The following is a 13553-nucleotide window of genomic DNA, read 5'->3' as shown; positions in this document are numbered from 1 at the left end:
CAGGAGACACGAGAGAGGCAGGTTTGATTCCTGGTTCGGGAAGAGCCCCTGGAGGAGGGCATGGCAACCCACTCCAATATTCTTGCCTGGAAAGTTCCAAGGACAGAGCGGCCTGGTGGGCTATAGTCCATGGGGTCACAAAGAGTTGGACACCACTGAGTGCCTTCACATACACCAAAAACAGTGATTATGCTGATTCCTTTTGAATTAAGTTATTAAGATCACCACTAACCAAACTGTTATTAACTAAAAGGTTACACATACAGTGAATTCTAATGGTATCCTGTATACATCTACATGTACATAGTAGTGTTTAACATAGACAAGCAATACTGGCTAGGAGAATTAGTACCCATGCATGGCCCACTAAGCCTTCCTAGTAGCTACCTCCATGATCAGAAAACTCAACTTGTAACCTGTAATAACAGATTTGTCAAGAATTCAGTACTTGTCTCAGGAAGTTTATATTCCCACAGGTAGGGAGTAGCTTATAACAGATTTTTAAAAATTAAAGTATAGTTGATTTACAATGTTGTATTCGTTTCAGGTGTACAACATAGTGATTCAATATTTTTATATATCAGACTTCATTTAAAGTTATTATAAAATATTGGCTATAAAAAATATTGGCTATATTCTCTGTGCTATATGACAGTTTTCTTATTTATCTCTTACCAGTGGAAAATTCTGAAAGAGATGGGAATACCAGACCACCTGATCTGCCTCTTGAGAAATCTGTATGCAGGTCAGGAAGCAACAGGTAGAACTGGACATGGAACAACAGACTGGTTCCAAATAGGAAAAGGAGTACGTCAAGGCTGTATATTGTCACCCTGCTTATTTAACTTATATGCAGAGTACATCATGAGAAGCGCTGGACTGGAAGAAACACAAGCTGGAATCAAGATTGCCAGGAGAAATATCAATAACCTCAGATACACAGATGATACCACCCTTATGGCAGAAAGTGAAGAGGAACTAAAAAGCCTCTTGATGAAAGTAAAAGTGGAGAGTGAAAAAGTTGGCTTAAAGCTCAACATTCAGTAAACGAAGATCACGGCATCCGGTCCCATCACTTCATGGGAAATAGATAGGGAAACAGTGGAAACACTGTCAGACTTTATTTTTCTGGGCTCCAAAATCACTGCAGATGGTGACTGCAGCCATGAAATTAAAAGACGCTTACTCCTTGGAAGGAAAGTTATGACCAACCTAGATAGCATATTTAAAAGCAGAGACATTACCTTGACAACAAAGGTCTGTCTAGTTAAGGCTATGGCTTTTCCAGTGGTCATGTATGGATGTGAGAGTTGGACTGTGAAGAAAGCTGAGTGCTGAAAAATTGATGCTTTTGAACTGTGGTGTTGGAGAAGACTCCTAAGAGTCCCTTGGACTGCAAGGAGGTCCAACCAGTCCATTTTAAAGGAGACAGTCCGGGGTGTTCACTGGAAGGACTGATGCTAAAGCTGAAACTCCAATACTTTGGCCACCTCATGCAAAGAGTTGACTCACTGGAAAAGACCCTGATGCTGGGAGGGATTGGAGGCAGGAGGAGAAGGGAACAACAGAGGATGAGATGGCTGGCTGGCATCACCGACTCGATGGACATGAGTTTGAGTAAACTCCGGGAGTTGGTGATGGACAGGGAGGCCTGCCGTGCTGTGATTCATGGGGTCGCAAAGAGTCAAGACACGATTGAGCGACTGAACTGAACTGAGTCAGTATATAGCAGTATCTCACTGTGGTTTTAATTCAGATTTCTCTATGAATTACATTTCTCTAGTGATGTTGAGCACATTTCCATATGCTTGTTGGCCATTTGGAAATCCTCTATTGTGAAGGGTCTGTTCAAGTCCTTTTTCTTTAATGACTATGGAATTCTTTGAGTCATATTTTGAGTCTATGCGTTCATTGTAATGATCTTTTCCCAGTTTGTGACTTATCACTTTACTTTCTTAATTATCTTTAATTAATGACCAGAAGTTCTTAGTTTTTATGAAGTCAAATTTATTGGCTTTTGATGGTTAGTACTTTGTCCTGTTTAAGAAATCTTTGCCTACTCCAAGGTTATGAAGGTATTCTGTTTTTTCTAGAATCTTTATTTGGCTTACCTTCACAATTATATTGATGATCTATCTCAAATTAATTTTTGTGAAGGCAGGTAAAGGTGCAGGTAAAACAGTTACTTGCTCCCACACTGTTTATTGAAAATATCTTTCCCCCACTTGAAAAAGCTTATGTAGTTAATTTTCAACCAGTCTTCTTTTCTAGTAAGTCTACTTAAATATGCATTGCTTTAGATGCTTCCCATAAGTTTTTAAAATTTTTTTAAATATTTTTTATTTGGCTGTGCCAGGTCTTAGTTGTGCCATGCAGGATCTTTGATCTTTAGTTGCGGCATGTGGGATCTAGTTCTCTGACCAGGGATTGAACCTAGGCCTCCTGCTTTGGGAGCAGGGAGTCTTAGCCACTGGATCGCCAGGGGAGTCCAGTCCCATAAGTTTTGATACACTGTTTTTCATTATCATTCAATTTGAAACATTTCTAGTTTCTTTTGTGATTTCTCCTTTGATTCATGAGTTACTTAGAAATGTGATTGAGAGTAAAGGACACTCAGCACAGCTCTGGCAGCCAACCTAGCCTGCTGGAGTGGCTGACTTGCTTTCGTCTCTGCACTCCTGGCAGCTCTGTAGGTGAGTGAAAGTTCCCACAAGCAGGAGGTGTGTATGGAGAGACGCCTTAGGGTTGAGCCTGCCCTGGCATGAGCACACACATTCTAACCAGGCCTCTTCTCTAGCTCTAAAACATACCCTGGGCCATGAGAGAAAGAAGGAAAAGCAGGCTAGCCCTTCTTTAGCTGAGTAATTAAAGCTAAGTCACTTAAAGCTTTCTAATCTGTAAAACGGGGATGATAATGTTTGGTTCCATGTTCTCCGTGCATGCTAAGTCGCTTCAGTTGTGTCCCATTCTTTATGACCTCACGGACTGTAGCCTGCCAGGTTCCTCTGTCCATGGAATTCTCCAGGCAAGAATACTGGAGTGGGTTGCCATGCCCTTCTCCAGGGGATCTTCCCAGCCCAGGGATCAAATCTCTGTCTCCTGCATTGGCAGACAGGTTCTTTACCACTAGTGCCACCTGGGAAGTTCCATGTTCCACTGAGAGTACGTGGAATGGGAGTCTTGCTATGGGACATTAGGCAAACCTTAGCAGGTAAACGGATGAGGCCAGGAGGAAAACTTGCCTCTATGACAGGTTCTGACACAATGTCTGCGTTTGGCCAGAGCTGGGAGGAGGACCCCCATCCAGGGCTTTGTGGAGACAGTTAATGCAGGGCCTACAGAGGCAAAATTGGGAAGTGGTGACCAATGGGGCTGCTGGCGGGGGCCACCCTATGAGCTCTTCCCCCCATACCAGGCAAGGGCTTGCTGCCTGGGTGAGATGTGCCCCAGGGGGTCTGGTTTCAGCTGGAAGGTTATCCTTTCCATCCAACACCCCCAGATGACTGCTCCCCAACAGGACTCAATCCCCTCCCAGCTCCCATACCTACACCTCCTAGACCTTCTTTGTAGCTGGAGGCAGAGGGGATGAGGAGGGGTAATTGCAGAAAACAGTGAGTCCAGAGAACTCTGGGAGCAGCTGCAGCTCTCTCTGCTTTCTTGAGCTGATCTTGGGCTCACTTTGAACCTGTCAAGCCAGGTACTGTCATACCTCTGTGCCCATTACCTTAGGCTGCATCTTTGTGCCTATGTCCAGATTTCCTGTAGCCTCTGTTCTTACCTGCATAGAACATGAGTGGCAGAGGTGAGCAGGTAGGCAGATCCCTGGGTCTTTAGCAGAAAGACCAGTTGCTAGGTTGAGAATCATTTCCAGACAGTCCAGTGGTTCCTATTACGCAATCACCTTTGCTTCTAGGGCTGCAGCTGAGCCACTAAACATCCTCACAGAGCCAGGTTGCTTCATTCTATGGGGGTGAAATAGAACAATTCAGGAGACATCCCAAGTGCCCCCTCCCCAGTCCAATAGTGCCATGCCACTGCGGAGGGTTGCTGGGGACTCAGTTTCACTCCCCAGAAACTTTGCTGTACTCAGGGGTCCTCTTATCACCCGGAACGGATCAAGCTCTCCACCATTTTGGTGGATTTCTTGGGAGTGTGGGGGCTGGTGTACTGCTTTGGACATACTCAGGGCAGGGATAACCTGAGGCAGAAGGTAGGGTCCTGCAACATCTCCAGAGACTGAAGATTTCACCCAGAAAAGTAGGACCTGGCAGGGAGGGGGAAGGACTGGTTACCTCTCTGGGTGTCTGAAGATTTGGACACTGGAGTTTGCAGATGTCTTCAGAAGGGGCTGAAGCTGGAGTTGAGAATGCCCTTTGCCACCTTGGAGGAGTCCATGAGCCCAAATTGCAAGTCACATGCTACGAGTCAGATTGGCTGGTCCTATTTGCCTTCCTCAGGCCTTTTCGGAAGTTTCATCTGAGCACTCCAGCCACAATTAAGGCCTCCAATTAAGGCCCCACCATCTGCATGGAAGGGGAGGCCTGTGTGGGGAGAGGAAGAGAGAGTTAGAGTAAGGTCTGAGGGGGAAGGAGTGTCTCTGGGCCTGAGCCCTCTTACAGTCAGGGGAAGGGGTGTTCCATCCAAAGCTGGCCCTGCACCATGCCCCGCTCTCCTTGGCTTGACCTCAGCCTACACTTCCATGGCAATAAGCAATCCCATGAAGTTTGGCTGACCCCAGAATGAGGAGCTTCAGGTCATCACAGTGTCTGACCTAGCCTTGAAGTCTAGACGCCTTGGCACAGTGCTGGTCATGAAGCATGTGCTCAAACAGTTCGCAAATGAATGGGAGAATGGCAAGCACTGGTTTTTGTGCAACAAACACAACTCTCCCACCTAGGGGCGCCTGATCACAGTGGGACACCCCTCAGGTGAGGGCTCAAGAGACACCAGCCTGGAATATCTAAATATACATCTCTCCAAAGACATACAGATGGCCAATACGCACATGAAAAGATGCTCAACACTGATAATTATAAGAAAAATGCAAATCAAAATTATAGTGAGGTACCACCTCACATTGATCAGAATGGTCATCATTAAAAAGTCTACAAATAGCAAATGCTGGAGAGGGTGGTGGAGAAAAGGGAATCTTCCTACACTGTTGGTGGGAATGTAAATTGATACAACCATGTTGGGTAACAGTATGGAAGTTCCTCAAAAAACTAAAAATACAGTTGCTATATGATCCAGCAATCCCATTCCTGGGCATATATCCAGATAAAACTATAATTCAAAAAGATACATGCACCCCTACATCAATAGCTGTACTATTCCTAATAACTAAGACATGGAAACAACCTAAATGTCCACTGAAAAATGAGATAAAAATATAGCATATATACACAATGGAATATCACTCAGTTGTAAAAAAGAACAAAATAATGCCATTTGCAGCTACATGGATAGACCTAGAGATTATCACACTAAATGACGTAAGTCAGAAAGAGAAAAAACAATACCATATAAACATCACTTAAATGTGGAATCTAAAATATAACACAAATGAACTCATTTGCAAAATAGGAACAGAATCCCAGACATAGAGAACAGACTTGTGGTTGCTGAGTCGGGGACAGGAGGGGTTAGATTGTGAGTGTGGGATTAGTAGATACAAACTATTATATATAGAATGAATAAACAACAAGGTCCTATTGTATAGCATAGGGAATTATAGCCAATATCCTGTAATGAACCATAATGGAAAAGAATACGAAAAAGAAGATATGTAGGTATAAGTGACCCACTTTGCTGTACTCCAGAAACTAACACATTATGTCAACTATGCTTCAGTCAAAAAATTACATACATATAGATATACACACACACATACATATATATCAAATCAGATCATATATATATAGAGAGAGACAGAAACAGGGAGGGAGGGGGAGAGAGACAGAAACAGAGTGGGAGGGAAGCCCTACAGATGAGGATGGGGCTGGGGGGGCGGGGGCAGGGGAAGTGTTCCAGCTGGGGATCTGGGGATCTGGATAAAGCTGGATTGGGAGTGCCAGTGGGTGCTCTGCTGCTCCCTGCAGGATAATGCAGGAACAGCACCCCTGGGCTGAGGACTAAATTGCTGGAGGAAAAAGAGGAGGCACGCAGGATTCAAGCATCCCTCTTTGTCCCCACACTTGATATCTGGCACAGCGCATTCACACTCTCCCCTTCCTCCTCCTTGAAGCCAGGGTCCTGATGCCTGGAGTCCATCCCCAGCCTCACGAAGCAGGCTCTGTATCTTCCCAGGTCTCCCAAATCCTCCATCCAGGACATGTCACACATTTCTGAAGGTCCTTTTGCCAAAAACCTTGTCTTGGGAACATCAGGCCAATTCCAGACCTGAAAAATCACTCATGCAGTGTTGGTATTCAGCAGATGGAAAGGGCTCCCGAGGAGCCTTTGTAGACTACTAGGTGTAGGCGACGCTGTTCATTGGGAAGAAAGACAAATGTAAGGATCAACAAACACTATGAAAATAGAAAATGATAGAAAGGCAGGAACTTAATTGTAACAAAATTTGAAAGATCAAGCCGAAGACTGATTATTTGTTAAACGTATAAAATTTGATAAGCCAATGGAACATTAACTTTAAATACTGATGCACAAGTCATAGATACACATAGATATAAATAGAGATATAGAGCTGTAACAAGAAACCCATAGATCACGCTTTGGGCCTATTCAGTGGTAGGAAGGTAGCTGGGTGAAACTGAGCTGAGGGCAGGAGGAGGATGGGGTGGGAAAGGCCATCAGCAAATGTTTATTATGGAAAATTTCAAATATATACAAAAGTAGCAGTATCAGGATAATTAAGCCCATGTACTCATCACCCACCTTCAACAATTACTAACTCCACTAACAATTTTGTTCCATCTATATCACCTCCTGCTATTCCCCCACCTCAGATTATTTTGAAGCAAACCTCATATTTCATATCATTTTATCATTAAATACATTATTTTTCTTTAAAAGAGAACAATGCTTTAAAAAGTCATGAGTACAGTACCATCATCACAAGTAAAAAAGTTAACAGTTATTCTTTAATATCTTTAAATATCCAATGTTTATATTTCTCCGGGCATTCTGTTTTTGTATGTTTTTTTTGGGGGGGGGCCTGCTGTGTGGTATGGCTTCCCTGCTGGCCCAGACGGTAAAGCGTCTGCCCGGAATGCAGGAGACCTGGGTTCGATCCTTGGGTTGGGAAAACCCCATGGAGAAGGAAATGGCAACCCACTCCAGTACTCTTGCCTGGAAAATCCCCTGGATGGAGGAACCTGGTAGACTACGGCCCACTGGGAAGCAAAGAGTCAGACACAACTGAGCCACTTCACTTTCATTTTCATGCTGTGTGGCATGTGGTATCTTAGTTTCCTGACCAGAGATCAAACCCAGTCCCCTGCACTGGGAGCATGGAGTCTTAACCACTGGACCACCAGGGAAGTTCCTCCACTATGTTTTGATGGTTGTTTTTCTTGATTGTCTTCCCCATCAGACCTAACCAGGGACCTGGGCAGTCCCTGAGGCCAATACCCTGTGTCCACATACCCAAGTGAAGACAGCCACTGAGCTCCAGATGATAGCCTATGGTTTTCAACCACTTTCTAGAAGGACTTCCTCAGGCCTCGCCCTGATCAAAATAGCCCATGTGAACCTGGGCTGCAAGCCCCAACAGCCTCTTCATCCTCCTGCTGTCTTATATCAGCTCAGATTGTACATCAAGTCCTGGAAGCTGATTCAGCCTGCATCCCTTTCCCCAACTGGCAAGCGTGTGATAAAGTGCCCTTTGGGGAGGTGGTGGTGAGGGGAGGCTGAGGCAGGAAGTCCTGTGTGTCCCACCATCTCTATGAAAGGGCAGGCCTCACACTCGCCTCATGCTGACGCGACCAGGCATGGGCAAAAGTCTGACAACACAGGGCGGAAAGGAGCAGCCATTAGCACTAATGAAGCAGGCGGGCTGAAAGCTTTTTACTTTGAAGCTGCTCGCCCACCTGGGGAGGGAACAGTCTGTTCAGTCACCTTGGTTTCCAGGAACTGCAGGCAGAAAATGGTGTGGGGGTAGGAGCAGGGGTGGGATCTTGGAGAAGCCTGGAGGAAGAAGGGGAGCAGGGATAGATCCAGAGAGGGAGGCAGAGGGCCTATTTTTGGCTAAGTGGTCTTTTCCCTTCCTCACTCCTCTCCAAAACCCAGGGTCTGGGTCTGCACCTCACCCCACCCGGCTTTGGCCACTGGCCCATCACCCCCTTTCAATGCCCTTGACCCAAGTTCCTGGAAACAAAGGAAACAAGCCATGCGTAGGGTCTGAATGACCATCTCCGGGGCCACAAATTAAATTAAGCGTTCAGGGCTGCCTGCCTTGTTACTGCTAATGACTCCGGCCTACCCATCCCCCAGGTCCCTGTCCTGCAGAAATTTGGGGGCCCTGGGCACCCTATCTTGTTCCCAAATTTTGAAGGGCTCCCGGAGACCTCACTCCAAATTGGAGATGGGCACCCCTCTTGTAGAGCCCTGGTTCCAGTGAGAGAGGCCTGAATCATGCTCCCATCTTCTGGGGAGGGCCCCTCATACCCTGGCTGCAGGAAGCAGTCACGTGTGGGCCCTTCATTAGATCCTGCCATATAAGCAGGGGACATGGAATGGTCAGCAACTCCTGGGGCGAGGATCCAGCAAGCAGAGGTAAGTCCTCAGGTTGGGCTAAGACTCCTACTCTCTAGAGATCTGGGATAGGGCACCTAGAGGGTGCTCCAGGGATGAAGATGGACTAAGTGGTGGGTTTTCCCGCTGAGCCAGGCCATGCTGACCGCAGTACTGCTGAGCTGTGCCCTGCTGCTGGCAATGCCCCCCATGCAGGGGGCCCAAATGGGCCCTGCTCCCCTGGAGGGCATCGGAAGGCCTGAGGAAGCCTTATTCCTAGAGCTCCAAGGTCAGTGTGCGCAGTGATGGGGCTGGGTGGGGCCTGGACACTCTCTGGTCACAAATTGTTCTGCCTTGTATTAGCCTCTTTCCCCCTCCCCAATCCCAGGCCTGGGAGGCGGTGTCTTGTGCATGGGGGGTTTCTGCCCTCACATTACCTGTCCCAGGCCTAAGCCTGCAACCGTCGCTGAAGAGGATAACGGAGGAACAGGCCGAAGAGTCGCTGCTGCAGGAGGCAGAGGCCAAGGCCTTAGCAGAGGTAACTGCTCAGGGCAAGGGGTGTGGCCACAGTCTTTAAATGAGGGGCATCAACCTCTATCTCTACTTGACTCTCTCACCTGGGGCAACACTGCAGACCATCCTTCCCCATGCTCCACTCCTCTCCTAACTTGATCAGGGCAGGTCCCTGAACGTGCCTTTGGAGGCCCATGTTCCCCAAACCCTGTAGGTGCTAGATCCGGAAGGACGCAAGCCACGCTCCCCACGTCGCTGCGTAAGGCTGCATGAATCCTGTCTGGGACACCAGGTACCCTGCTGTGACCCGTGCGCCACGTGCTATTGCCGTTTCTTCAACGCCTTCTGCTACTGCCGCAAGCTGGGTACCACCACGAACCCCTGCAGCCGCACCTAGCTGGTCGATGTCTGGGTCGGGGCTGGGGAGCACCAATAAAAGGATGGAACCAACCCCAGGGTTGTGGCGTTATTTCGAACGTGACCGCCGTCGGAGGTGGGGGAGGTCACGGCAGGGGCGAAGGTTCCTCTAAGCCACAACACCACACACACCCCCTTACTCCAGGGCCTGCGTTATCCCATCACAAGTCACTTACATGCGAGCTCTTAGAGCACCAGGAACCGCTGGGAGAAAGAGAGGAGGGCCGCGCTCCCGCTCTTGAGAATCTCTGATGATAAATGCGAGAAAGCGGGTCACAGGGCGGCAGAGGGGTTGTACCTCCCAGCATGCTAACAAGCCTCAGGCTCCAGGGCCTGCTTGCGGCTAACTCGACGCGTGACCCTTAGCGAAGCATGGCCCTCACTGGACCTCAGTCCCTCTCAGAGGAAGGATGGCTCAACAGTCTGGAACATTTCCAAGCAAAAGAGGGGCAGCCCACTCCCATCTTTACTTCTGGGGCCGTCACAGCACCAGGGTATACCAGACTCAGAAAATCTAGAGTGAAGGCCCAATCGAATCCCCCGCTTCACGGGCGCCACCAAGTGGCTGGCCTGGAACATTCCAAGTTTCTCCCTCCAGGGAGCAGGAGGGCCGCCTCCGCCTCCCCTCAGCGCGCAGGCGCCAGAGGGCAGGCCGCAGCCTACACCTGCGCAAGCGTTCTGCACCGAAATTGTCTGGAAACGGAGCCCCGCCCCGTCGTGGTCACGTGAGCCGCTTGCGCGTCACCTGACGCTCTTGACAGCCTGCTGTGGGCGCCGAGTCAGCTGATCTTAAGAGTTGTGCTGCGTGCCGGCCGGTCCGGGCCCTCCGGTCCAGCCGCCCCGCCGCAGCCATGTCGTTCTTCCCGGAGCTTTACTTCAACGTGGACAATGGCTACTTGGAGGGACTGGTGCGCGGCCTGAAGGCTGGGGTGCTCAGCCAGGCGGACTACCTCAACCTGGTGCAGTGCGAGACGCTCGAGGGTGAGCCGCGGGGCCGGGGTGCTGGGCCTCGAAAGCCCGGCAAGGAGATCGAGCCAGGCCTGAAGTTTCTGAGGTCTGGGAGGGGAATCTGGGGGTGCTCGAAGGGTCTGAGAGGTCGGGGAGCCGGATCTGGGCCTGAAAGGCCTGCTGGGAATGCAGGAGCTGATGGGTGCGCCGGAAGGGAATGTACCTCTAGTTGCAGCTCCGTGAAGGCCCAAACACAAAAGAAGCTTTAAGAACCGTAGTGGTTCGCCTCTGCTGGGGCCGCTTCTTTCTCCGTTTTGCCCGACGTGTAGTTTGGAAGAGAGGGCCTCTTGGGAGTGGTTAGTTGCTGCGAGATGTGCTCATACAAGTCTCTTTATCCTGACGTAGCGAGAGAGCTGTCTCCTGGCAGCGCTTAGGGAAGCTAATCGGAAAAGTCCCCTGCTTTCCCTCCCAACACGTACACCAAGGCCTTTGGCATTATTGTGTTTTCCTGCGGAGTGAGCCGTTCGGGAGAATTGCTGGGCCAGCTTAGCTAGAGTTGTCCTTCCGTCGCCGATCCACTGGCTGGGGATGCTGAAGGCACTTCACTCCTGAAGGCAGTGTTTGGGAGAGCCCTGAAAGTCTGGAGGTTCATACACGTGTATCTGACAATAATTCCCACCCCCTCCATGAGGATGTGTGTTCAGATAGGGTTGCTTAGTACAGGAGTAGTGAGAAGTGGAGTTTCCCTTTCTTCTCAGGACGCGCAGCTCCGAAGTGGGATTGACTCCCTGAGGCACAGCATCGACTTCCCTGAGTCCAGCCTTCTCTTCTTCCTCTCCCTTCCCACCCCTGCCCCCTAGGTGGTAGTGAAGGGCACAGTGGCTGGGCTGTGAGCTCCCATCCCTGACCTCCAGGTGATATGCCTTGAACAGAAGTACTGCTAGCCTTCTGGTTGGTAGCTGGAGCGGGAAGATGGCTGGATGATTCACGTTCAGGAGAAAATTTTCTCATTATAAAGTTACTGAGGTTAAAAGTGACCTCAATAAAAAAAAACAACCAACCAACCAACCAGTTATTATGGATCTTTCAAACTAGGCCAGTGATGTGAAAATAAATCCTTTAAAATTTTAAAACTTACTGAAGTTCAAATACAATTGTGGGCATTATGGTTTTAACATAAATGTGCAAAAAATGTCTTTCACCTCCCTGATGAGAGTGGTTGTGCTGGGTTGTAGGAACTTGCCAGCAGCCTCATTGTCCTCACTGTGGCAAACAGAGGAGAAACAGGGAGGCTGCACAGGGCAGGGTGGCACACAGTGGTATTTAATGGGAATTTTGTGGACTGACTGGGACTGGAGGAAGATCTTTATTTGCTTAAATCTGAATGTGGATAGCTTAGATTACCAACTGGCATTTGGTAAATTTGTTTCTTTTTTAGGCTTTCCTCACTCCTGCTGCTGCCCTCCTGCCCCACCCCTGTAGAGTTTCTGGGGGCACAGAGTTCCCAAAAGATCTTTCATCATCCTCCATAAACACATTAGGCCATTCTTCCTACAGCACTGCTCACACATGGTCCCCCTTGTGGATCACCATCCAGTCCTTCAGTGTGACACTCAGCGATTCCCTCACTCTTTCACATATGTTCCTTTCCCTCATGTAAGCCACTCCCAACTTTTGGTGCACATTTTGTGGTGGACTTTGGACTTTCAAATCTGACTGAATCCCAGCCCCACCAGTTACTGAATCACCTAATTTAACCAAGTTATTCAACACCTCTAGGCCTTGGATCCTTCATCTGACACATTAACAGTGCCTGTCTCACCAAATCCTTAGATAACAACAAGTTATTATGTGTAAAACACTTAGCTCAGCACCAAGCACTGAGATAGATAAATGTTAGCTCCTTTCAGGATTATTTGCGAACGCCACTTCCTCTGTTGCTTTCTTATCCTGGTGAAGCCCAGTGATTCTTACTCTTTAAGGCCCAGACCCTGTACCATACCATCTGAGAACCCCTTTGTGGCCATGCTAGGCTAGAATTTTGGCCCTCTCCATCCAGTTGCAGCTCTTATGGTGTCTGTGCTGCTTTCCTAGAAATCACTTAACTTAGAGTTTGAGATTCTTGGGACTCTAATGGATATGTTCAGGAATTTCAGGGTCTGGAGATAACCAGAGGCAGGAAGAAGTGCCCAGAAACTCCTCTTGTCCTCTACAAGAAGGCCTGCTGAAGGTCACATCAGAGGCCTGGCCTCCAGCCGTTTGTTCCTGGATGCTTTTGCTTCCTTATCTCCAGGGAAAAGGGAAAGAGTGGGGAGGAAGGTAGGAAGGAGAAACCAAGGAAGCCTGTGGTCCCTGGTGAGATCTATAGGTGTATCTTGAGAAGATGAGGCTTCCAAAGAATATGTTTAAAAATGGGACAGTTTCCAGAAGGCTCGGGGCATTGGGTGGTGAGTGGGTGTTTGTTCTGCGAGGTAGGGCCAGTACTTCTTGATCCTCCACCACACCCTTGCCCTCCTTCCTGCATTCCACTTCCTCAGAGCATCTGCTACTGACCTCTTTTGCTAGAACTCAGTCTCTTAGGACCTCTGAAGTCCATGTATCCTCCATCGTCCACCTTGCTTGTCTCTTCTCAGAGGTAGGAGAAAGTCCTACCTCTTGGTGAACTGAGGGGACAGAGCTGGGTGGTCACAAAAGCTCTTCCCAGCTCTAAGTATTTCTGCATGTGCTTAATACCTTCTGGAAGCTGGGTCCTGTGCCTAGGGACTTGTGGGGAAGAGGAGGTGGGTCAGAGATAGAGAAAGAGAAATCACATAGTGTTACTTTTTTTTTTTCCTTTTAACACAGTATTGCTTTGAATGCTTTCATGCATTCCACATATACTTAGGGAGCACCTGTTTTATGCCAGGCACTGTGGTAGGGTTTGAGATACTTTGTTGAATAATGTTCTCTTGTTCCCTTAAAGTCTGAGGGTGGAGACTATAAGG

At 48.4% G+C, this 13553-nt stretch overlaps 2 protein-coding genes across 2 annotated transcripts in view; both read left to right on the top strand.

Moving 5' to 3' along the window:
* The first annotated feature begins 8850 nt into the window (after positions 1-8850).
* Positions 8851-9601, top strand: AGRP (agouti related neuropeptide). The gene is made up of 3 exons (NM_173983.2): positions 8851-8980; positions 9138-9229; positions 9419-9601. Exons 1-3 carry the CDS (start codon positions 8851-8853, stop codon positions 9599-9601), a joined length of 405 nt encoding a protein of 134 aa, NP_776408.2.
* Positions 9602-10419: 818 nt separating this feature from the next.
* The window catches only part of ATP6V0D1 (ATPase H+ transporting V0 subunit d1), a 39067-nt gene continuing 35933 nt past the window's right edge, over positions 10420-13553 (top strand). Inside the window, 1 exon segment of the mRNA NM_174505.3 lies at positions 10420-10602. Within this exon segment, the coding sequence (NP_776930.1) occupies positions 10473-10602 (130 nt within the window). The 5' untranslated portion in view covers positions 10420-10472.

This window comes from Bos taurus, chromosome 18 (genome assembly GCF_002263795.3).
Source record: "Bos taurus isolate L1 Dominette 01449 registration number 42190680 breed Hereford chromosome 18, ARS-UCD2.0, whole genome shotgun sequence".
Classification (NCBI taxonomy): Eukaryota; Metazoa; Chordata; class Mammalia; order Artiodactyla; family Bovidae; genus Bos; species Bos taurus.
Note: the sequence above shows the minus strand (reverse complement) of the source record. Positions and strands in the feature narration are given on the sequence as shown.

Excerpts from the sequence above, each read along its gene's own strand:
- AGRP (NM_173983.2), top strand. The coding sequence starts at position 8,851 with ATGCTGACCGCAGTACTGCTGAGCTGTGCCCTGCTGCTGGCAATGCCC. Across the intron at positions 8,981-9,137 it reads CTTATTCCTAGAGCTCCAAG|GCCTAAGCCTGCAACCGTCG; the intron begins GTCAGTGTGCGC and ends TACCTGTCCCAG. Across the intron at positions 9,230-9,418 it reads AGGCCAAGGCCTTAGCAGAG|GTGCTAGATCCGGAAGGACG; the intron begins GTAACTGCTCAG and ends CAAACCCTGTAG.